Source organism: Portunus trituberculatus, chromosome 18 (assembly GCF_017591435.1).
Source record: "Portunus trituberculatus isolate SZX2019 chromosome 18, ASM1759143v1, whole genome shotgun sequence".
NCBI classification, from domain to species: domain Eukaryota; kingdom Metazoa; phylum Arthropoda; class Malacostraca; order Decapoda; family Portunidae; genus Portunus; species Portunus trituberculatus.
In genome coordinates this window covers 11570044-11597543 of record NC_059272.1, presented here as the reverse complement: position 1 = coordinate 11597543, position 27500 = coordinate 11570044, and the positions used below count along the sequence as shown (strand labels likewise).

General features: G+C 37.3%; 1 protein-coding gene across 16 annotated transcripts in view; it reads left to right on the top strand.

Moving 5' to 3' along the window:
* LOC123505467 (neuronal acetylcholine receptor subunit alpha-7-like) overlaps nt 1-27500 on the top strand; it is a 240105-nt gene that overhangs the window by 201062 nt on the left and 11543 nt on the right. For 3 of the 16 annotated variants that reach the window (XM_045256793.1, XM_045256791.1, XM_045256794.1), the window contains exons 8-10: nt 6111-6197; nt 19368-19477; nt 26885-27001. In XM_045256793.1, coding sequence (XP_045112728.1) covers nt 6111-6197; nt 19368-19477; nt 26885-27001 — 314 coding nt within the window. Of the gene's footprint in view, nt 1-1089; nt 1177-5811; nt 5899-6110; nt 6198-7258; nt 7346-10887; nt 10972-19367; nt 19478-26884; nt 27014-27500 lie in introns of all 16 variants that reach the window. The other 13 variants (XM_045256792.1, XM_045256785.1, XM_045256787.1 and 10 more) reach the window with 10 other exon arrangements.

Sequence of the window (27500 nt, the reverse complement as noted above, 5' to 3'; positions counted from 1 at the left end):
TTGTGTTAAAGATAATACAAAGTAGTCTTCAGTTGTCAACCCCATGCCTTCATGCCCTCAGCGAATTGCTCTAGTGGTCTTTTGGTTTGTGTCCCTCCCTCAAAGCCTTATGTTTGGAATCATACCATAGTCACCGTGAGGTGCAAGAAGGTTGTCATCATCACCGTAGAGGAGAGCTGGAGGGTGAGCGGGAGGTAATAGGTCAGCACTCACAAGGTTAAGTTAAGGTCCCTGTTCTTAGCCTGGCCTCATCTATTATTAAGTTTCTTTAAATAATACATCTCTTAAAATGTTACAATAATTAATGAAATTCCATTTCAGCCTTTGCTTCTGAGAATAACACCTATTTGCCAGTTATTCTCAGAAGCATTAATAAAAAAAAAACATAACTTTTCAATTAAAAACACTTTATTTATTTCTTGTATATGTATCAAACTTTCATTATATTAAGTATTTATATAATTACATTAATTTTCTAGCACTGTCATACCTTTCTTTTTTAAACTTATATTGCAACAATCAGCTGAGTGGTGAGTGTGTTGAGACAGACACTGGCTTTTGTTCCAGCGTTCACTGTCTCAACCACCATTGCATACTAATATATATATATATATATATATATATATATATATATATATATATATATATATATATATATATATATATATATAAAATGTTGTCTTGAGTGATGATTTTTTTCATCTTTCATTTGTGTTTTGTCTTGTTTTTTTGTTTTGTTTTGTTATGGTTTTGCTGGTGTAGGCAGCGCGGGGCGCAAGGTGTCCTGTGTTGTCCCCTGGTGTGCAGATTGCATCAATGTGCTTTTGGGTTTCTTTGTCACATGTATTTTTAATCGTGCAATTTGTACTTTTGAATTTTAGCTTGGTAAAATTACAAAATTCAGTCCCTTACAATCTTTGAAATCAATTTTGTTCGTTCATTGTATAGGAAAGAAATATTGTGTAGGGAAAATATTCTATATAATACTTTGTAATATAAAACCATCAGTAAATAACAACTGTTCAATATCTTCTTTCTGCGAAAAGAGGATTAAAGCAATACATTAAACTACCTGTTCTAAACTTGCAGAAATAACAATTCTACTGTCGTTAACCCTATTCTTGAACATGGTATCAGCCACCACACCCGCCACGTCCGAATCGGTGCCTCTGATAGGTAAACTTGGTCACGGATGAATCTGATGTACAGTGTCGAACACAAGAGCGGTGCCAGAGATACGCGGGATGTTTACTGAGGGAGTTGCTAAGGATTATATAGACTTTCCGAGCTAGTTTCATACATCAACAGCTGTTACAGGCGTCACAGATCCGCCTTTCATGAGGCGAAGTAGGTTTTTTTTTTTTTATATACCTGTATTTTTTTTTCCTCCTATAGCCCCAGCCACTAAGTTTAAACCCTAAATCATACCCGTTACTTTATTTTCTCCCAGTTTCTATCACTCTTCTCCTCCCCCCACAGCCTTTGATCAACATCCGACACAAACCTTGTTCCTCTTTCTGAAAGGAAAACATAAACCACAGTTTCGCTTCCTTTTACACACACAACATACACTGTAAATTACAGACTTACACAGATCATGCATTCCATTCATGATGGTGTGGACAAGTGTGATCCAGTAAGCAATGAACTTCAAGTGGGGAAGCCCATAACGCTTGTGTCTATCTTATCTTTGCTTGTGTGTCACTGTCTCTTGATTCCCGTTATGGTCGTCTCTGTGTCCTTCAGTGATATTTAAATATTCTTTATTTTATGTACAATTTGCATTTTTACAAGTGGTTAAAGCGCAGCATGTTATTTGCACGCACAAAGTACTGCTGTGAAGCTTGCCTGGCGTCTAGATGGTTCGTCCGATCGAGCGTTGATAATCAAATAATGAACCTGATCAGCTTTGCTCCGCCTCGCCGGCCACTCCATCCTTGCTGTCAGGCAAGCCGCAGCGAGTACGCCACGTGCTTTGTTTTGATTTTAAAGTATATTCGTGGTACATCATAAAGTTGAATTTTCACATTATAATTACACTTTAGCGTTAAAGATAATATATAGAATGATAAGATTATATTAAGGTATTTCAAGTTAAATTTAAGCCAAAGTTATAGATACCCAGGGTCTTTATGTGTTATAACTAACAATCCTCTCCTCCTGGACAGCATCTACTCCTTCACCTTGTATGATCAGGAGCTTAATAATATGCCTCTCTCTCCTCGACAACACACGTCAATATTAATCATGCACAACTGTTTAAAGTATTCAGTCTCAGATTATTAATTCAAAAAGTTTGCTTCAAAATTCAGCGATGGTGAAATGGCTATAACTAATGGATCATATGCGCTGTTGCTTCCTGCATGGTCAGTCGCTGCCTCTTGAGCTTCTTTACTTTAATCCCTCAACAATGAAACCACAAGTCTTCCTCGCACATCACGCGAGACAGGAACAAGCGACCGCTTAATGACTTGACTGCCGTCACACACGCTAGGCCAAGCTAAGCCTTCATGACCACGTATAACCTAGAGGGAGGGACTTGTTGCGCCTATTAACGTGACATTGAGGCGCCTAACGTGTCGCTACCGCCGCGACACCACACTCTTAGTCACTGTAATGAGTAATGTCTTCCAAAGTTCAATGTTATATTCATACATATATGTATCTTTTTACACTCTGGGTTAATCTAAAGTTCTTTATTGAACTTTCCAGTGAACTGCAAAAATTATATCAAGGTAATTGAAGTAATTTTGGACTGTGTCATATGAGAGCTCTTGTCTCACACACTGTCTCTCCCTCAGCACCTCTCTCCCACAGCGCCTGCCGTGACATAAAATAATGTTGTCTTTTTCTTCTTTTTAGCCTCTGAGGTAATTGCATGCGGTCCTTTTAGATCACTTCGTTAGACGAAGTGGTATTGGTGTTCTCCTCATTTCTGCACACCACCACCGACCCTCGGGCAGCCGTGCCCTCCCTGTACTTCCCTGCCTGCCACTGGCTGCCTCTCCCAACTAAGCCTCCATTGGCCGCGGCGCTGGCTTGCTGTCCTCCTCCCCCCACCATACTTGCTTACATTTTGTGCACATGCACTCTAACTTTATCGCGTCAATATTATGCGATGTGAAGAAAACTTGTATAATCAATGATGATGATGATATATATATATATATATATATATATATATATATATATATATATATATATATATATATATATATATATATATATATATATATATATATATATATATATATATATATATATATATATATATATATATATATATATATATATATATATATATATATATATATATATATATATATATATATATATATATATATATATATATATATATATATATATATATATATATATATATATATATATAAAACTACAACATCCGTAACGATCGAAATCAGAACAAAGGAATATCTTCATTGGAGATAATATTTCTGTGTAGTGGCTGCGACATAGGCCAGCCGGGCCGAGCCAGCGCCAGCTGTGGAGCTTTAGGATCCTGCTCTACTTGCATGCCAGCTAGTCCTTGCCAGTGGTCGAACTAGATGCTGTATTACCCTCACAACTCTGAATATATACTTTTACCTCTATCCATAATATGTGTCTGTGTGTACATACTGACCTGCAACTGAACCAAACACTTCATAATCTGGATGGACTGTGGTGGAGTCAAAGTTCGATCTCAGCTGGTGGTTGCCTGCCACCGGTGTCTCCCTGAGCGTCACTTGCAAATTTGGCCTTGACTTCCTTTGACGTCTGAGGCTCGTAGCTCCAGGTCACGAGTGCTCGGAGACAGTCGACGGTGGAGCTCTGAGGAAGTTTTCCCAGCGCTGTTTATGATCTGAGTTGCTGACGGAGACTTGGACACGAGGGTTGCCATCTGACAGCGAGTGACCTCATGAACACTTTGACAAAGCCACAAGTGAATCCAATATCAGTTTCGGTTGTTCTAGATATATAACACAGCTTTATAACTAGTAGAGCGCGCCTTGTAGACTGAATTAGTATTTATTTTTAAGTAGTGAAAGTTGTACTATTTTGTGATATGGTCTTTAGAATAGATCATATCGGTGTTTAGTTTAGAATTGTGAAATACATGCAGTAGCGAACGCTATTGTGTTCTATATTTAAAAAGTCTTTGTGGTACTGCACATATTCCCAAAATAAAACATGGAACTTCCGAAATTATCCACTCCATATATATATATATATATATCGCAACGCACAACACACCATCAGATCACCTCACTGCGTGCGTTATCTCGATATTCCGTTGATGAAGAGAAGTTATATGAGCTCAAGTTTACATAAAGGGGGAAAATGAAGTTGGATGGAGTCTCGAAACAATCATTTTCTTTTACAATCTCGATACGAGACTGTTTATAATGCAAGTTGCCCTAAGACTGTCAGCAGCCCACGTGTCAGCTTTGTTGAGTTGCATTGTGGGACATTTCACCTGATGGCCACCAGGAAGTTCAGTGCGTGATCATTTCCTTCTAATTAAGTTATGATTATTTTGTTGGGCAAAATGTATAAAAAGCATATTTCCTAAAGTTAATACGATTTGTTTAAATTCTAATTACCACATTGACTTCTCTTAACTAATTACAAAACCTTCCATTATACCTAAGAACCAATATTTAGTAACACCTATATACTAAAACATCTATTGTTAAAGACCAATACATATCTACAACGTTTGAGTAACCTAAAATGTATCCAACAACAAAATTTAAGTAACGTTCAACTTTAAAGAAAGCTTTAGCTGATTGTGCCACTAAAAAATACATTAAAAAAAGAGAGCAGGCCATTGTTTTGACACATGTCTGGATTCTCTTTCCATAAATATTTCAGTTTGATATTTTCAGTAATTACGACAAGTGTGCGCTTTTCTAAACTCACTAGTAAATCAGATAAAAAGAACTCAATCACATCTAAGAGTAACCGACTGTGACTGCCAACAAGACAACCATGGACATCACGCCCTCCAATACACTCACACACACACACACACACACACACACACACACACACACACACACACACACACACACACACACACACACACACACACACACACACACACACACACACACACACACACACACACAAGCTAACAAAAAAAATTCAATGGGAAAACAATTACACAAGGCAAATAACACACACACACACACACACACACACACACACACACACACACACACACACACACACACACACACACACACTGCTGGATGCCTAGACGCACCGACACAGTACTAATCACTAGACGACAGTACAACAGAGAGTCATGCATGCCCTCACCTTGCACAGCATAGTACTGCACATACTAGGTGACTGACTGCAGAGGCTAGACAAGACGATTAGGTTTCAGGGCGACCTAAGGAGGCAGCAACACTGGGACGGACACGAGTCTACGCCGACCAGCGCTCCGAGAGACCTTTCACATCCACCAAGTTCTTACCGGTGTCCAAATTCCTCAGAATAAGAGTGAAAAAATACCCACTTGTAATCCTCTGGCTTCCCTTATACCACCTCCACCACCACCTCCACCAACTACTTCTTCCACCTCTCCACACCCTTATTCCTTGTTTCCTGTACGTATCATGACTCCTTAAGTGTATATATTATTTGTACTCCCACTTTAAAGCATTTTATCCCGTAGAATACTTAAGCTTCCAGATTTGTATGCCACTTCGCCTACAGAACCTGATTTCTCTTGCTTAAGGTGAATGTTAACCTTGTAATGTTAACCCGTTTATTCTTATTTTTTTCTTCGTTGTCTCGTAGGTGTGACTGTTCTGCTTTCACTCACTGTCTTCCTTGACATGGTAAATGGGTCTATGCCGACTACCAGTGAATCAGTTCCCTTAATAGGTAGGAACCGAGGCTTAAACATGCCATTTCACCATCATCAAGTAGTTTACCAACAATTTACAGTGCGAAATAAGTTCTCAAGCGTAAAGCACTATTGGAACCTTTAGCACTCTATATTTCTTTCTCTTTCCTTTTTCTTTCTTTTCAAACCAACACACAAGTTGATTTTTTTATTTTCTTACTCCATTCTCTGCATCTGATTATTATTTCAGGGGTTACCATCTTGCTATCCTTGACTGTATTCTCAAACATGGTGAATGATACCATGCCAACAACAAGCGATGCCGTGCCACTTCTAGGTAAAGCCCACTCTACCGGGGTCACCAGCAGCATATTATATTTCTCTGTTTATCAATAATAAAAATGCATTCATCCTTCGCCACTGTACGAATGTTCGGCTCGACTTAAATTGTGTTGTTCTATCTATATCGGGCCCGCTCCTCCCACCAACTCTCTCTCCCCTTTCCCGATCCCTTAAAGTTTGTCAACTCTATTGCATGACACCCGCCAAACACCCTCCCTACCCTGACCACCATTTTCCCCACTCTTCCGTTGCCATGAGGATAATTGGCGGGAGCAAACCTCAACCTCAGTTGTGTACATGGCAACGGGCTCCCAAAAGTGACATAGTCATTCCATACTTGGACTACTGAGGGGGACGAATCCATACATGACATAAATATCTATTCTGTTTTAATATTAGATCCTTAATTCGGTAAATTTTGTCATCACTACATATTATTAGTTAGTAAAAGATACCAAAGCTCATAAATAACGGAACTGACATGCAAGTGACGCGCTATAAAAAGGAGGAAAAGTCCCTGGCTAACTCAGCTGACGAGAAACTCCATGCACTAACAGCTGCTGCGCATCTTGTACGCGGCGACACACCCTGCCAGCGTACGTTCCGTTCCGCCATCCACATCCTCACTGTCACCATCATTGTCATTATCACGAACATCATCACCGTAATCGCCACACGAATTAATGCACATAAAAACCTAAACATATTCATTGGCCCCTATGGCTGTCAGGCGGATGGCGACGCCTAGGGGACTTTGCGGCCGCAGTGGCCTCCATGTAATGAAGGCAGTCCAGTCTTGTCTTCCCCACTCTCTCAAGGTGTCCTTGCGCCGCCCGGCAATCATCCATACAGTCTCCCAGCACACCAACTTGGAGCCTTAAGCTTGTAGTTGGGACACGAAAAGTCCTGACGCACGACACATACCAAGTTGCTGCCGTCACCCACCACACAACACACCTGCCGAGGACACTGAAAGCAGTCCCGTGACGACAGCTTTCGTGGTCTCTGAAAATCGCTGTGCTTCACTGATTCCTTTGCCATCCTTGTCTCTTGCAGGGGTTACCATTCTCCTCTCCCTGACAGTTTTCCACAATCTGGTGACCGAGACGCTGCCCCAAGTGTCGGACGCCATGCCTGTGCTAGGTAGACCAATGGCAGCTGCTCGCTCGCCCGCCACGCCATAGCTTACTTGATTGTGTGTGATGTGACTCGCACTGACAAGCGCCTCCCGCCATTTCTCTCTCTCTCTCTCTCTCTCTCTCTCTCTATATATATATATATATATATATATATATATATATATATATATATATATATATATATATATATGTTTATTCATTTATTTATTTATTTATTTATTTATTCATTCATTTATTCATTTATCTATCTATCTATCTATCTATCTATCTACCTATCTATCTACCTGTCTACATATCTCTCTCTCTCTCTCTCTCTCTCTCTCTCTCTCTCTCTCTCTCTCTCTCTCTCTCTCTCTCTCTCTCTCTCTCTCTCTCTCTCTCTCTCTCTCTCTCTCTCTCTCTCTCTCTCTCTCTCTCTCTCTCTCTCTCTCTCTCTCTCTCTCTCTCTCTCTCTCTCTCTCTCTCTCTCTCTCTCTCTCTCTCTCTCTCTCTCTCCTATATATATATATATATATATATATATATATATATATATATATATATATATATATATATATATATATATATATATCTTTCCCACATCACTAAAATTCCTATTACTCTTACTGAGTTACCAGCCTCAGACGTGAGTGCCTTTACAGTGCACGCATCTTGAATCAAGTTTTCTCCATCTAATGATTTGTGAAACGGCATTAATGAAAAGGGAAAGGAGCTCAAAGTTGCAGGTCACGCACAGACGTTCTCTTTAATTCGTGTTCTTTCAGGTGTCCGTTACTGTTGGTGTCACCTCGCTGTTCTTCCAGTGTGTTAAGTTAATGGATGATGGATGTCTTAGATCTTAAAGACATATAGCAAAAAAAAAAAAAAGATTCCAAGAATTGTTGTGTCCTCTGAATCTAATCTGTGTAATTCAGCATGGCAAAATGTAAATTAGTTGCTAATAACAAAAAAATAAAAAGTTAAAAGTTAAAATACATAAGTTAAAAACAATATCATTCCTTCAGACTTCCACCGTCCACAGCATCACCGATCAAAGTCGCGTAAAATTGACATGTTGTAAAATTACTCACTGATCATCAAAACCACATGAAAGGAGAAATATTGACTACTTCCCCATTTTCCCATTTTTTATCCTAAGTATAAATCAAACTTATAAAGCAATCTATTATTTATTAAGTTTATTTTATATCATAGGCTCGCCCTCTCCACCCTCTTCCTCCACCCTATCTTGAGTCTGCATTTGTTTGGTTCAGCAGGTCAGTGTCTGACTGGTATTTTTGAGTTGCCATATAGAAGTTTGTCCTTCCTTGTGTCTCCTCTTTCTTTTACAATTTTGGCAGGAAGAACCCATTGATGTTTTATTCCATTACATATTTATAATTTATTCTATTCATATTTGAGTTTATTTATTTTCAAATGCTGAGATCCCACTACGTAGGCTTATTATTGTAAATTACGGGACTGTATGTGAGAAACAACAAGTACTTAAGTTTCTTTTGTCTGGCATAACATACACCAGTCAATCAATAAGTAAGAATGACATCCTCTGTACAGTCCCGTAAGTTGGTGTGTTTTTCTTAGTGTATTCAAGGTATCACTTTCCAATGACCTTTTTGCCCTTCTTAAGATTACTTTCCGGTGTTGTTCTTTCAGGTGTGACTGCTCTCCTCTCCCTTTCTGTCTTCTTATTGACTATGTCTAGGATTATACTGACGATTTGTGTCCTGCTCGCTTCGGATTCTCTCTCTTTTTTTTTCTTTTTTGTCTCGGGAACGCTATAATAACGGAATTGACAATCCCGTTTTTCTCAAAGTCTCAAACAAATCTAACCAAATTTGTAGTATGTCACGTCACTATGTATATATATATATATATATATATATATATATATATATATATATATATATATATATATATATATATATATATATATATATATATATCCTGCTATACTTAATTCCCACCTTCCTCAATTTAACATGACCTCTATTAGCTGAATACAATCAGTCATTTTGCACTGTTCAGTTGCTTTCTCTATCCTGGCTAAGATAAAGGTACTGAGACACTAGAATGAGCAGGAATTAAGATCTAATAATTATTTCCGTTAGCTTTATATATGTTACTGTTTCATATTTCTTCTTCAATTCCCTTACTGTCTCCTCCATCACTTGAAGTTCGCTTCCAAGCTAAGCTACTCCTGCCACTGCGATAAAAGCTTTGGGTCAAGTAGTCCATGCAATTCTAAACGCACTCAAAACGGTGTGTTTAACTTTTTTCCCCTCTCTTTCTGACACCGGAACCTGGTCGGACCGTGGCCCATCAACAAACACAGGCGTGACCGTTCTACTCTCGCTCTGTGTGTTCTCTCAATTGATTAACGACACACTACCCCAAACCTCGGAGGCGGTACCTCTTCTAGGTTAGCTGCTACCCAGCCTTCCTGCCCCTGGTCTCACCCTCTACACCCTTCTTCCAGCCCGTTTCCTTTTCCGTCGAACACCTCCATACAACCTGCCCAGACGGTGGTATTGTATATTCATGACTGCTGCAGAACCCGTTTCAAGGACACGAATGTTTTGCGTTTTGCCTCGGTCAATTTTGCCCATTAATATGCATTTCTTCTCCTGTACTACAATTCACTTGTAATCTAATTCAAAGAAAGTTGTAATAGCTTACAGTTAGAGGTCAATAACTCATTGTACTAAATATGCTTGTGCATAAATTTAAACTAAAGGGATAACTTTAACGTTTACATCAATCATGATGTTCTTTCAGATTAATCTAAATCCCATGTTGTCTCTGTGTAGTTGATTTTTGCTTAACAGCTCAAGAAGAAAATCAGCAATACAAAGCTGTGAATTCCTGTCACACTAAACCTAATTAACAAAAAGTAGCAACCATTCACCGCTACAGTTCAGCTCTAACAATACGAAGTGTCTGGCAGTGGTGTGTACCAGTGGACCTCAGACAGGTGTTCAGCACTCACAATTTATCCCTTTCTAGTCCAAATAATTGCAGGTATAATTTCGTCTGAAATTTTTACCAATATTGCCCTTTCATGCTAAATTTCAGACTAACGGCTGTGCATTTCGTTTATACTTGGAGCCCAATGATTTTTCAGCAATATATATATATATATATATATATATATATATATATATATATATATATATATATATATATATATATATATGTATGTATACATTTACCCCTCGAGAATCAACAAAACCGACCGAGGTCAGTGGCTGTTTCTAAATTAGAGGATGAAGCAGAATTCTTGGCACTTTTTTTTTTTTTTACAAGTCATCGACTATGTGTATTCGTGATGAATTCTGTATGAAGCAGCACACAGACCCATCTGCTGACACATGCTTTGAGTGTAATCAGAAGTCTTTCGGTATAGCATGAAGTGTAATGCTTTATTTATCAAATTGTTTCATTATGAAACAATCAGTAGGCCGCTTCATATAGATATCCTCCACAGTAATCGAATCATAGCAGGTGATGTGTCCTGTGTAATGACATGACGTTGTCTGGGTTTGGCAGGTGTGGCGGTCATGCTCAGCCTGTACATGTACCTGGAGTATTTTAACGCCGTGACCCCAGTCAGCGCACCGCTTCCCACCCTTGGTACTTGAGCCACTTACCCCAGCTACCCTCCACGACCCCCTGGCCACATTCTTGATGATCTGGGAAAGCATGGCTCCTGGTCCAGCATTTATGTCTACTTCTCCCTCTAAATGTAATTATTCATGCTTCATGGACTCGGCTGAGAGGATTGCATCCCTATCTTCTTGCTCATGGACGTTCTACAATGCTGAAGCCTCTCGTTGTACCCTAGATCCCCATGAAGAGCCTGGAGGGTCGTGGGTAGTCTGGGCTTCCTCTTTACCACTTATTAACCCGAGGGGTCGTTCACAGTCATCTTTACTTCTGTTAACGAAGTCGTTACTAATAATGACAAGCGTTAGTGCGATTTTCTTCACTCATTCGAATATCTTTGATAATTCGAAAATAGTGGTGACTTTAAAGATGTTCCAGAAATTATGGCTGCCAATGTATAAAGAACAGATAATTGTGCACAGCCCCTAAACAACGAACGAGTGTGTGTGTTGCCTGATCTCACTATTATTGTGCTGCGTGTGTAACACTTGTTTCGTTTTGGCTTCTGTTGCTCACTTGGGCACACAAAAAACCACGCCTGCACTGAATTAACACACTTGTAGTTAACAAAGTAGTTTGAATTAATATTCCAAAAATGTTTTTTTTTCTCTCTAAGCATCGTGTTCTGTTTCCACTCACCAGTCTATCACCAACTCAAACTTACTTTCGGATCTTCCTAAATTTACATTAAATTTCTTTCTAAAACATAAACTAAACGACAAAATACTTTGTCAATATATAATTTATGAATTTTCAATAAATCGACAGATTTACAATCCATCTTATACACGACAGGCTGTTATGTTTTCTTTCCTACCTAACCGTCCGACCTCCAACCATCTGACTTAAATATGATTCGCAGATGCTTTTTTTCACTGATAACTACCTCTCACTGAGTGGATTAACTGGGATCCCTTCTCCACTAAACTCTTCCTCATCATGACCCTAAACTAGCCCGACCACTTGACCTAATGCTGCTACTACTTCATTAACGGACCTGAGCCAGTGTGGTTACCACACTCGCTCTCTTCGGGGAAATTTGACCGAGCAAAACGGTGACCCAATTTTCATGGACTGCTTCGACTTCCTTGCACCCGCGCGGCCCCGCCCTGGGCGCTGGTCCTCTTTGTCATCGGGCACTGGCTGTCTGGAAACTTTGCATATCTACTTCGTCATTGATACATAAAGGAAAAATAATAATAAAATATGTAACTGATTAAGATGTCACAATTTTAGTTGAAGAAGAGAAGAATGCTGCCTCTCGAGTAGACCCTCGTTCACGTTCAGGATTCGTCTCCCCTCGTCCCTCGTGCACGCGGGGACACCACCGCATGGGAGCACGGTCCGTGTCAGCTTTATGACCTTCACACACTTACTAAATTGGGTCATCTTTCTTCACGTTTTGCTATCAGTTCATCGGATTCTCTCAAGGTCTGGACTTATATAGCAGCCTTCCCCCTTTCCCTCAACCCCACGTGTGTGCCTGAGCATGTCATCTGGAGCAGCCGTGTTTTTTTTTTTTTTTTTTTTATCTTTTGTTTGTTTTTCTGTCTTGCAAACCATAGGTAGCATTCTTGTTATTCTTCATCTACGGCCAACTCAGGGCAAGGGGCCGGCACTTTGTTAGGGACGCCCGTCTTCTTTATTTTCCTACCAAATATTTTGCATTTTGCTGTTCCAATACCTCACAAAGCACTAAAAGAGAATGTAATCACTATATACTGTATATTGCATAGGTACGGTTTCTATTCTTCCTAATATTAAGTCCATATGTAGGAACGCGTTTTGCAGAACGTGAAACTAGTGGTAACTCACACACCAGTTTCTCTAGTTCTCTACAGACGATGATGGCATTACCTTCAAAATGTTTCTTCACTAATTAACTCACACCACATTTCTATCATCTCACAATACCTTCCCTCACTGCCAGCCTCATAGCCGCCACCTCTCACCTCGAGGCCACCCACTCCACCAGCCACCCACACCTCACACACTAAACGCATCCATCCACACACTGACTTTCTAATACTTCCATTACCTTGCTTCTTGTCCCCTGCCTAATATATATATATATATATATATATATATATATATATATATATATATATATATATATATATATATATATATATATATATATATATATATATATATATATATATATATATATATATATATATATATATATATTTTTTTTTTTTTTTTATTCTCCTCTTCTAATCCAAGTCCCTTTCCCATTCCTCCACCTCGTCCTCGCCAAACTCCTCCTCCAAACAGTAACAGGTGCAGTCACGCAAAATACATCAACAATATTGCCGACGTAATAACTGTTACATTCAATATAATAACATAATTTACACTAAAATTTTCATTGCTGTTTAAATAGTCATTCAACTAATGTGAAACAAAATTTCCTCACTGTCGAAATGGCGTTTCTTCCCTTGATACTTGTTACAATCACTTCTTAACTTAAAAGAAATAAAAACATACAAACATTCTATCTTTGTAAAAACAACAGTTTCCTGTGCCCTCTTAATCTTCGTCTACTGAAACACCCACTTCCTATACTGGCTAAACTGCTGCAACAGATTTTACTTACGTATGTTGCAGTGACTTTTTCCTTCCACCCCTATCACTATTTTGTGTCATTTGTCTAATTATCATACACAATCACACATGATATATATATATATATATATATATATATATATATATATATATATATATATATATATATATATATATATATATATATATATATATATATATTATGCATTGGCATCTTCACAATTTCGATCTTTTGCCGGCCGTGAACATGAAATCACTAGCAAGTGTTAGTCACGATGCCGATTGATTTAAGTAATAAATAGGCAAGAGAAGCCTTAACATAACAACAATTACATGACAGGAAGAGCCGCTATGTTACATCTAGCCAGCCTATCAGAAGACAGGAATGGGACGCTGGCCTCTCTCCTTTCCCTTGCCACATATCAAGTGTGCAGAACTCGTGATAGAGGGGCATTTCACTGTCCATCTGTCTACTTGTATCTTTGTAAATTTTTCTAAATGAAGGTACACTCAGAAAATTTTAATGAACGCAGCGGCCTGCAGCCGAGGGCAGTCTCGGGACAATTCCAACCTTAAGGACAGTCATTCACGACTAAAGTATAATAATCCCACATATGTATGTACTCAAAGTACGTGTTCGTCTCTTGCGTGTAATATATATACATACATACATATATATATATATATATATATATATATATATATATATATATATATATATATATATATATATATATATATATATATATATATATATATATATATATATATATATATATATATATATATATATATATATATATATATATATATATATATATATATATATATATATATATATATATATATATATATATATATATATATATATATATATATATATATATATATATATATATATATATATATATATATATATATATATATATATATATATATATATATATATATATATATATATATATATATATATATATATATATATATATATATATATATATATATATATATATATATATATATATATATATATATATATATATATATATATATATATATATATATATATATATATATATATATATATATATATATATATATATATATATATATATATATATATATATATATATATATATATATATATATATATATATATATATATATATATATATATATATATATATATATATATATATATATATATATATATATATATATATATATATATATATATATATATATATATATATATATATATATATATATATATATATATATATATATATATATATATATATATATATATATATATATATATATATATATATATATATATATATATATATATATATATATATATATATATATATATATATATATATATATATATATATATATATATATATATATATATATATATATATATATATATATATATATATATATATATATATATATATATATATATATATATATATATATATATATATATATATATGTGTGTGTGTGTGTGTGTGTGTGTGTGTGTGTATATATATATATATATATATATATATATATATATATATATATATATATATATATATATATATATATATATATATATATATATATATATATATATATATATATATATATATATATATATATATATATATATATATATATATATATATATATATATATATATATATATATATATATATATACATATATATATGCGCAGTAGTCACTTAACATATGCATTTCCTTTCTGTAATTACACCCTGCAAAGAAATAAAAGTAAATTCACTTTTCATGGAAAATTATGTGTTTCCACTGAGCAGCAACCATGATACCGTCTGACGCCCCCTCCACCTCACCTCTGTTTAGAACACACTCCTCTCTCCCAACAAGTGGTCCACACCGCTCACTCAATCGCTCCTCATGACTGAGTTATTATTCCACTTCCCAAATACCTGTTTACACTCTCGACGATTCAACATATCTTTCCCCGGTATGTACTTGACGCCAAATACTTGCCCCCCCTTCGTATCTCACTGCCTTTGTAAAGAATACTAACGAGTGACTCGATCCATGGCCACCTCGGAACGGCCTAAGGTTCTTTCAGCAGTAGGTGCCCTTGGTGGTTACACCCGAGTCTGCCCAGTCAGGCCCCGTGTCCCTCTCCCACCAGTTGTGCACACTTGACTGCTTCTTTTTTAGTCCTTCTGCATGTTGGTTTTTGACTCCCCTTAATGCAACGTTTGACGAGGCCGTCTTCGGCAGCGTCGACGGATTATCTAAGACTCCATTAATGCTCCTTTTTTCAGCTTCAGGGAAAATATATAAGTGAAACTAACCCACGGCATTTAAACCCAACACTATGAATGTCACTCAGCGTCAAACCTTCTCTCATATTTATACTATTTATCTAAATCGCTAACTCATCTAATTAACTACATGTCTAAATATTGAACTAACTAATTTCAATTCTATCTTTTCAGCTTCATCGTGGCAATAATCATACAATGTAACCTCTCTTAAACAACACACCTAACAACACAAGCTTAAACCTAACTCACCCAGCTCTCCTGCTAACCGAAACACACGCTAAGATACGTTGTTTTTAATTTTCCCCATTTTAAATATGTTTTTTCCCCATTGGACGTAACAGATATTTATATAAAAGAAAGAAATGAAACGATTACTCACTAATTCGGGAAGTCTTTCTCAGCTTCCTAAGTCAGTCACTCCTCTCCCTCGGCATCCAAGTATCGACGGACTAAGCTCATATAAAACACATATATATAAAAGTTTTTAAAATTATGTAAGATCCCTCAGAGTGAAACCAACAAGTTTTCTATATAACTTAAATTTAATCTTCCAAAAATTATCACAATTGTACAGGTTGGCAATTTTATAAACCAAATATAACTCAAACCTATGAAATGGAAATCCCATTAAAAAACCGCTTTGCATTCCACACTGTGGCACCTTAGGTGGTATGCAAAAACATTATTCATGAAGTTTTCGAAACTATATTATTGCCACTAGCTTCCTCTTAACTTGGGTTCCTCTTTACTGCCTCTGGGGCATCTTACCCTGTTATTGGTGTCATATATGTTCCCCCTGCTCACGAATATGCTGATGGTAACAGTTGAAATGATGATTTTGCATATCTCTCCGGTGGTATAATTGTTGACAATCATTCGCCCTTCATACATTTTTTTTTCAAATAGCTTTACATTTCTTAATCAAAATATAATGCATGACGAATACCAAGTAACAAAATTCGTAGATAATAGATAGTGAAATTTTTTGAGTAGTTTCTAACTCTGCTTACTAAATAGTCGTTCAAGATAGTTGTTGACATTAGAGTATCTTACCGCCCCCTGACACCGCTTCTCCGCCACCGCCACCTCCACCTGTCCTCCTGTAGCACAATGCACGCCGCTTCCCCACGACCTTCTTTGCCACTTCTTCCTCCTTTTCTCCTCGTCATCCACTGATAATTCAAGGGTGCCAAATTATTTTTCGAATTTCTTGCTTAAATATATCTTTTAACTAAGCTTAATGTACCGTAGTCTTTTAATACATCTTCTCACAGACATCTATAATAATATTTGAAAGTTTTGAAATTTGCAGTTTTTACTATTACGAGGAAACTGTTTCCTCTGTAAGATTTTCTTATCCAGCAACTCTGTTTTGATTTGCTACCAATATATATATGTATATATATATATATATATATATATATATATATATATATATATATATATATATATATATATATATATATATATATATATATATATATATATATATATATATATATATATATATATATATATATATATATATATATATATATATATATATATATATATATATATTATCTCTCTCTCTCTCTCTCTCTCTCTCTCTCTCTCTCTCTCTCTCTCTCTCTCTCTCTCTCTCTCTCTCTCTCTCTCTCTCTCTCTCTCTCTCTCTACGGTTTATATATATATATATATATATATATATATATATATATATATATATATATATATATATATATATATATATATATATATATATATATATATATATATATATATATATATATATATATATATATATATATATATATATATATATATATATATATATATATATATATATATATATATATATATATATATATATATATATATATATATATATATATATATATATAATCCGATATTAGTTAGTAATCCTTCCTTTGCGAGATTATTTTAATCATCACGTTCAAATTATCTGAACTCTGGTTATGAGACCAATTCGTGTTTAAGTTAAGTATTAATCAACATTATTCAAATCACTTTTTCTTTTAATTTCAAATCGTTAATTTGCTTTTGTACATCACTTCACATGACAATTTTTGTTTCACAGATTCAAAAAAGCTAACATTACAATAACTACTACAAATCAACAACCAAATATAAAAATGATAACAACAACAACAACAAAAACAAAAACAACAACAACAATAATAATAATAATAATAATAATAATAATAATAATAATAAAATGATAATAATAATAATGATAATAATAATAATAATAATAATAATAATAATAATAATAATAATAATAATAATAATAATAATAATAGTAATAATGATAATAAGCACCCATTGTCATTCACTCGACTCATCCATGACTCTCTCTCTCTCTCTCTCTCTCTCTCTCTCTCTCTCTCTCTCTCTCTCTCTCTCTCTCTCTCTCTCTCTCTCTCTCTCTCTCTCTCTCTCTCTACCTTCACTTTCTGTTTTCTCGCCGCAATAACTCTGTCCTCTTCACGTTCTTATTGTCAAGTTGCTTCTTCAAGCCACCTATCCTTTGCAAGTCCTTCTTACCCCAAACCCTTCGTGTCTTTCCAACCCCCCAACCCTTCTACCATTTCCTGCCACCCCTTGCGTGGAATTCATGCATGCTTAATGTGTTGGTAGTGACTGTGCAGTGTTGCATGCCTTCAACAAGCATACACATCGAGCAGTCAGAGCCCAAAAAATAATGAGCAGATTTATCCCAGTCACATATACGAGTATATATATATATATATATATATATATATATATATATATATATATATATATATATATATATATATATATATATATACATATATAATTAATGTTTACTATTTTTTATAACAATTGAGGACGATAGGAAAGTTAGCAGTTTATGTATGATAGTTTAAAGTATCTTTAGAATATTCCTGCCTGACCTCCCTCTGTCTGGTGTGTTTACCATAATCCTTGTATGCAGTGAAAGCGTCACCAGAATCCATGGACGAGGTACTCCTGGCGTGTGCCCGCTAGTGCTCAGGAAGGACTCAGCATGGGTGTGTCCATCTTCATAAAATGCCACATTGTGCAAGGTCATTTTGGATTCTGGCGATTCTCCTTCCCACTCCCCAACTTTCATATCTGAGAGTGTAACGTCCTTTCCAACGACATCCTTCTCTGTACAGTGTTTACCTCCAGTAGTACTATTTTGTAGGACCCGAGTAAGAAGGGTCATCATTGCACAAAGAGGTAACTGTGATCTCATTGTAGCGTGCACTGCAGTATGTTTTCTTATAGTATAGATAGGTACAGTGAGGCTACGTGAGAAGTAACAGTAATTATTTTTTACACCCTTTTCAACGTACAGTAAGTACTAGTGAGTTAATGATTAAAGAGTCAGTCTTCATTTAGTTGATGGGCGTTGCTCGATGTGGGAATGCTAACCCTCTCTCAGCTGTGACGAACATCTCTTTGACTCATCTCCCGTGTTTCCAACAGGCACCTACTTTAACTGTATCATGTTCATGGTGGCCTCGAGTGTGGTTAGCACCGTTCTTATACTCAACTACCATCATCGGTCGGCGGAAACCCACGAAATGTCGCCCATGGTGAGTACAAGCCTCTGCTTTTTTGTATTAGTCTGCCTAGAGCTGCATGGTACAGGTTTGTGTTTGTGTGTGTGTGTGTGTGTGTGTGTGTGTGTGTGTGTGTGTGTGTGTGTGAGAGAGAGAGAGAGAGAGAGAGCGAAGGGGTAAGTGTGAGGATGGGAAGAAGTGGGAGGATGGAAAGAGGTGATAGAAATAAACAGAAACTACCCACGAACACCAGGAGAGGAAAGAGGGAAAGGGAACGGAGTCAGCTGTTCTCGAGGTTCACCACAAAACCTTTTTTTTCCCTTGAAGCAAGGGATGCAGGGAAGTGGTGTGCTCGTGTCAGGATGTGTGCAATGGTGGCACTAATATACCAAATGTACATGAGACAAACCAGAAACACACACACACACACACACACACACACACACACAGAGAGAGAGAGAGAGAGAGAGAGAGAGAGAGAGAGAGAGAGAGAGCAAACTGCGTCAGACCTATCGTCCCTTCGTAGGGTGCTTATTGTTATTTTAATCTAAAGTGAGAAATACAAGATAGTAAAGGTGAAGGCTCCTCAGAGAGAGAGAGAGAGAGAGAGAGAGAGAGAGAGAGAGAGAGAGAGAGAGAGAGAAAAAACAGAAGGCAGCAAGAGAGAGGGGGAGAGGAAGGAGAGTCTTACCTATTGATCCCACCACACACACGCAGGTCTGCCACTGTCCCGATGCTTCGCCACACTGTTGCCAACATTTTATGAAAAAAAAATCCCCTGTTTCCTGCTAACGAAGGAAAGTTACAAATATGCCTTATTGTAAGGGAACATCTTTAGTAAATGAATATGAAAAGCTCACCATTACAGTACCAAGAGCTTCCTACGGCCAGCTGTTCAAAGTCGGGAAGGTCATTAGTTTAAGGTTTTGGGGTCACTTGTATAATTTCAAACCTCTGATAAAGGAAAGCATAATTCAATATAAAGGTGTAGTGCTTCTCTACCGGAAGGCAGTACGAAGAACCACCGCCATCGTTATAGTGTATTTTTATAGTTTTTTCGAAACTACAGCCGCCCTTAAAGCCAAGTATCATTACTGTTTTGCTCCATTTCTGTTATCTTATAGAGTCTGGTTTACCAAGGTTCCCAACACATCGCTCTCCGCAGACCGAGCACCGCATAACATTTAACATGCGAAAAGTAGAGTGAAAAAAAAAGTAAATAAAGCACTCCGCCTGTCCTCGTGACCCAATTCTCGCTGTTTTCAAGTACGTACCATGGCATTCGCTATCAGGCTGTATCAAAGGTTTCAGGTAAACGCTGCTTTTTACTTCATTGCATTCATAGGAGGAAGTAGTAGACACCTACCGGAACGATAATTTACTCCCGGCGAGGTCGAATAGCACTAGTTCTGATCTAGACCTGTTCTGTCCTGTCCAGTTCTGGTCTGGGTCAGTTCAGGCGGGTGCTGTGAACTTGCTATCAAAGTTAATTGTGAACTCGCGGAACGTTTCCCTTTTGTCTTACAATTCAAGGGTGCAGTCACAGCCTGCCCTCTAAAGACAATCTCCCCCCTTCACACAAAACTACATGTACTTATTACACACACGCCCTTCACCTATTTTTTTTTTTTTTTTTTTTTTTAATGGCGACTCCAATCTAGTCTCGGAGTCTCCTTCCGGGGAGGGAACCATAAATGTCCTTAGGTCAAACTGCTCTCTCGGCAGCTATTCAAGATGTCTTGACTCCTCCATTAACTTTTTCTTTATTAACTTCTGCAACATTCGCGGTCTCAGGTCTAATTTCCAACCTGTAGAACACCACCTCTCCTCTGCTAAACTTCATCTTCTTTTCCTCATCGAAACACAGCTGTCTGAGGCAACTGACAGTAGCCCCTTTTCTGTTCCCTCCTACTTTCTTTATCCTCATTTTCGGTCCAAAGCTGGATGTTGTGTTTATGTGCGCAACGACGTGACTTGCTCTCGTGCCCACGTTCTTGAATCTTCCGAGTTTTCCATCATCTGGCTTCGACTCAATAGTCATTTTCTAACTAAATATATTTGTGCTGTCTGTGCTGTCTCTGACTATAAGAAATTCTTTGATTATTCAACTTCTAAAGTGGAACACATTCTGTCTCTATATCTTTTTGAGGAGATCTCCGGAATCCTTGAAGATTTCAATGTTCACCACCAGCTTTGGCTTTTCTCTCCCTTCACTGACCAACCCGGTGAACTAACCTTCAACTTTGTTATCTTCCATCACCTAGAGCTTTTTTCATGCTAACTGCTCTTCTGATCTTGCTAACTGCATGCCTCCCCTCCTCCTGCGGCATCGATGCACAAGGCTTTTCTTCTGCCTCTCACCCCTATCTTGTCCAACCCTCTAATGCAAGAGTTAACCAGTATTCACAATCATGCATACCTTTCTCTGGTAAACTCTGGAACTCCCTGCCTGCTTCTGTCTTTCCGTCTTCCTATGACTTGACTTCTTTTAAGAGGGAGGTTTCAAGACATTTATCCTTGTCCTTTGGTTAACGCTTTAGGCTCTGTAAGGAGGCTGGTGACTGAGTAGGGCTTTTTTTTCCTATTTTTTGTTGACCTTGGCCAGTCTTTCCTGCTAACATAGAAAAAAAAAACAAGTAAAGAGTAGATGACATAACTTCGTGCCTTTACTATTGTATTTACGTTATAATAGATACAAGAATCACTGTCAATTTGCTGCCATTACTTTTATACATACAGCAGGTAGTTTTTAAAGTCGAAGATGTGTCCTGCATTTACAGCCGCTGCTACACATCAAGGCGGAAGATGGAGTCTCCATTTGCCACCCCTAAAAGTTTCCCTCGCTGAGTACTTTGAAAGCACTTTCATATTGGCCATTGCACCGCTCCTTGCAATGTGATGCCTTACCCCAAAAAAGTGTGAGATGCATCATGACACTCACAATAGAGACACCAAAACATTCAAGGGTCATGATTTAGTTACAATATTCCATTCTGATGCAAGACAGCTTGGCATAAAGAACAATTTACAGACTTGTCAGGATAATAAGTGTTGAAGAATACGTCCACAAAGAATCAACGGGCACCTTACAACTAAACGTCAGTTACCAAGACACAACTGAGACCAACCTTCCTGTCTGCAGTGGTGGTGTATCAATATGGACACAGCCTCGGCTGCTACGAAAAGCAATTACACTATTCCTTTGTAGTCCATCGCCTGTGTATCATCTTGATGGGTCGTATTTACTAAGAACGACTACTTGAATGCCTTTAATGAACAAGGAAAATTACGCCTAGTTGTGAACGACTAGGCAAAGGAGACCAGTGTAAGGTTGAAATGCGAATTAGAAGCAAGAATGAGGAGCCTTACTGAGAAACACACTTTGAATCATCGTGAACGGTGCCGGAGTGAAAGGCTAAATGCTTTCTGATGCGTTTCCCGATATTGAGGGTTGTATTGCGAGTCTTAGTGGAGCCTCTCTCTCCCTCCCTCTCGCTATCCCATTTTACTATTTCTCCAAGCTTCCTCCCCTTTTCTTTATGGTCTATTTTTTTTTTTTTTTTTTGGGGGGGAGGAACTTCACATCTCTCTCTCTCTCTCTCTCTCTCTCTCTCTCTCTCTCTCTCTCTCTCTCTCTCTCTCTCTCTCTCTCTCTCTCTCTGTGTGTGTGTGTGTGTGTGTGTGTGTGTGTGTGTGTGTGTGTGTGTGTGTGTGTGTGTGTGTGTCTGAATGTGTTTTTATTTATTCATTTCTGTTTGACTACTCACATATCTATAATCTTTTTTTTATACCATGTGGGCTTTTCACGGGAATTTATGGGCTAAAGGGGATACTGTTTAAAGTACCTTCTATCTCAAAGCCCACCCGCTAGGAAACCGTTGCCCCGAGTGAGGAAGCCCAACCTACACTCGGACCGTGGACAGGATTCGAACACGTGCGCTTGGAGACCCCTCGGACCCCAAAGCGCACGGCCTTTATAGGCATAAGGGTGTCTGTACCCATCTAGATAGACTAATGAGTGAATGGAAGGATAGATCGACATATAGAAAGATAGATCAATTAATAGATAAACAGATAAATACGTAAAGACAGCTCACTGATATGAATCGAAATGTATTAACGTTTTTATTTTACGTGTAAATAGTGTATACGTACAAACGCAACAAACAAGTGTTCGTACAACAAACAGCTGGATACATAAAAGAGAAGAAAAAGTTATGCGCAGATAGACAGACTGTTGTGTGAATTTTCATTCTCACCTACGGTCGACTGCAGATCTTTCGACAACCACCTGTTCCCCTACGAGAAAATCTTAGACCTCATCGTGACCGGAAATGAGTGAGACCACTCACATTCCACAACGGAACAACGAGGCCACAACCCCTCAGGTTATATCCCACACCTACTTGCTTCTGGGATTGTTAATTTTGAAACTCACCCATCTGACGTGCCGCCACCGAGCCTTCTTGGATACAAACTGTATGTGTGTGTGTGTGTGTGTGTGTGTGTGTGTGTGTGTGTGTGTGTGTGTGTGTGTGTGTGTGTGTGTGTGTGTGTGTGTTCATGTGTATGTTGATGTGCAGGAACTTCCCTGTATAAGTCAACTGACTTTTCGCAGTATCCTTATTTTCGTTATTTTCCTTCAGTTATTCGTATATTGATTCCATATCGAACGTATTTTTAAATGTAATTTTCTGTTATCATCCAGAGATAATACAAATAGTTTTTTCAGTAAGTACTCCTGATCCATTGTTCTTCTATCATCCCTTGTCTAAGCTCCTTTCGGTCCACATATTTTTTTTTCCTTTTTCAACCCCCTTATTGCATTGAACATTATAATTAAATCTCGTCCCTCTTTCCTCCAACGCTGTCAGTCTTTCTTTGTCTGATCTCTTCTCATACGACACCATGCTACACTTGGTCCTAGTCTGGTTGAAGTCCTTTTAGTCATCTCTCTCTCTCTCTCTCTCTCTCTCTCTCTCTCTCTCTCTCTCTCTCTCTCTCTCTCTCTCTCTCTCTCTCTCTCTCTCTCTCTCTCTCTCTCTCTCTCTCTCTCTCTCTCTCTCTCTCTCTCTCGTGATGATTTTACAGTGACACAATCATGCCTTATCTATATCACGAAATTTACCGATTAAGCATTTTTTTCCAGTACACATAGACTAATGCAACTCTCGTTGGTAGCATTTACGAATCACCTCAGGAATCAAATGCTTTGGTAAGGTGACAGGGCAACTTGCACAACATCTGCTTTTCTTAATTACAATAATTCTTATATTAACTTGAGGGATCTCTACGTCAAACGAATTGGGCACGGCGTTAAATCCTCTTTCCATTTTTGTTTCCATTGTTGTTGTTGTTGTTGTTGTTGTTGTTGTTGTGTGTGTGTGTGTGTGTGTGTGTGTGTGTGTGTGTGTGTGTGTGTGTGTGTGTGTGTGTGTGTGTGTGTAATTCACCACGGTCGACTATTGGTAACCCAGTCAGCCGTTCTCCTATGGAAAGACCACATATTACCGACTGATCTTCGGATAGGACTATCACACACTACACACTGGGAAAACAAGACCACAACCCCTCGAGTTATATCCCGTGACTACTTGCTGCCAGTGAACAGGAGCTACACATTAACAGGCTCGTCTATTTGCCTCGCAGAATCAGGAATTTGAATTTAAGACCTTTTCGGTTGTGAGTCGAGTGTACTAATCATTACACTATACGGTTTGTGTGTGTGTGTGTGTGTGTGTGTGTGTGTGTGTGTGTGTGTGTGTGTGTGTGTGTGTGTGTGTTTCCGTTAAGGCCAGGACCACAGTGGTGGTTGTAGTAGCTGTGTGGCCGGGAGGAGGGTCGGCTTGAAGAGGTCAAGTCACCAACATAGGAGGGGAACGCTGCCCTCCCCGCCAGCCTAATCGATTCCATGAAGCACCGCTTGTCGCTTGCCACTGTCAAATTAAATGTATGTATACTAGAGGCGCGAAGCTGAAGTCCTCCTTTGTCCCAGGTGTGAGGAAAGACACCTGCTACAAGACAGATCACACTCGCTTACTTGACCTTCTTCCATAGCTTTGAGTAAACAATAGATGGGAGCTACATCTTTACGGAGATTCGCCGCACCAGCCGGCTCGTCCTCGCCGCCCTTCCCGCCGCCACCACCATTACCACACTCCTCTCAGCTATCAACATCTAAGCATCATCAGGAAGGCAACTCTGCTTCCATGCAAAATCAAATCTGCATATATACATCATTACGGTCATCTTGCCACGATGTTATGCATCATAGAGACTCATGAAGATGTGTGAAGATTAGAAAAAAAAAAAAAAAATATATATATATATATATATATATATATATATATATATATATATATATATATATATATATATATATCAAATTGCCCGACTTTCATTTTTTGCTACTAATGGCACCATTTCCTTTTCTTTTTTTTTCTTTTTTTCTTTTGCTTTAGCAAATTTCGAAATTTCACGCATTACACTGGTGTGAGGCGCAGCACGTCTGGGTCAAGTGAAGACTGGTCACTAGTCAGCGCTTTGCTAACTGTGCCCTCTTGGAGACATAAATCGCAATACCATCAAACGTTCGCTTGATTTAAAAAATTTGTTCAGATCATATTTTCGCAGGTTTTTATTTTACGACTATATATATATATATATATATATATATATATATATATATATATATATATATATATATATATATATATATATATATATATATATATATATATATATATATATATATATATATATATATATATATATATATATATATATATATATATATATATATATATATATATATATATATATATATATATATATATATATATATATATATTCGCTCAATATGTCTCACGTATTATGAGCAGGCAGCAGCCTCTCAGAAGAGAGGCTACACCTCGGTACTGTAGGCGCCTGTAGGCATACTTAAAGAGTATATGTGGGAAGCGCTGTTCAGCTTCTCCCATTAGTGGCGCAGGCATTTTCATTTATAGTGGTACGCATACTAGGCCTCATATCACCACCGAAGCGTATCTTTGGTGTAACCATCTAGAACCTGGGTATCATGGTGACATATAGGTAACTTTAAACCACTCGACAAATGGCATAGCTTCAAAGCGGTATGTGGTGGGATTCGAATCTACGCGTGGACGTCTGCCCGATCCCACGCTCACCACCTTATTCCCTTCGCCACCGCCTTTAGTCTCTGTGTGTGTGTGTGTGTGTGTGTGTGTGTGTGTGTGTGTGTGTGTGTGTGTGTGTTTCTTATCAAACTGCCTATTGCCTTCTGTGCGATTATCAAGTACTTTAATACACATTACACACACTCTAGCACTGCGCGGATACCACTGAAGCATCTCACCACTCACTAAGGCAGCAACATCGGTAACACTTGTCTCATCTTTCTCTCCTTCCTTCCCTTTACAGGTGAAAAGCCTCTTCCTGCAGTGGTTACCGTGGGTGCTACGTCTCAACCGGCCGGGGGAGAAGATCACACGCAAGACAATTATGATGAACAACAAAATGCGGGAGCTTGAACTGAAGGTACGGCAAGAAGTAAGATATTATCGAGTTCTTCCTTATTATTATCTGGTTGTAGATGTGGTGCCATGTATAGAGAGTTTGGTGTTAGCAAAGGACATTAATATGCGATATAATATAGCATAAACTGTTTATATACATATCACCTCTTTTGTTAGAAAAGACAGGGACAAAATATTCATACACACACACACACACACACACACACACACACACACACACACACACACACATATATATATATATATATATATATATATATATATATATATATATATATATATATATATATATATATATATATATATATATATATATATATATATATATATATATATATATATATATATATATATATATATATATATATATATATATATATATATATATATATATATATATATATATATATATATATATATATATATATATATATATATATATATATATATATATATATATATATATATATATATATATATATATATATATATATATATAT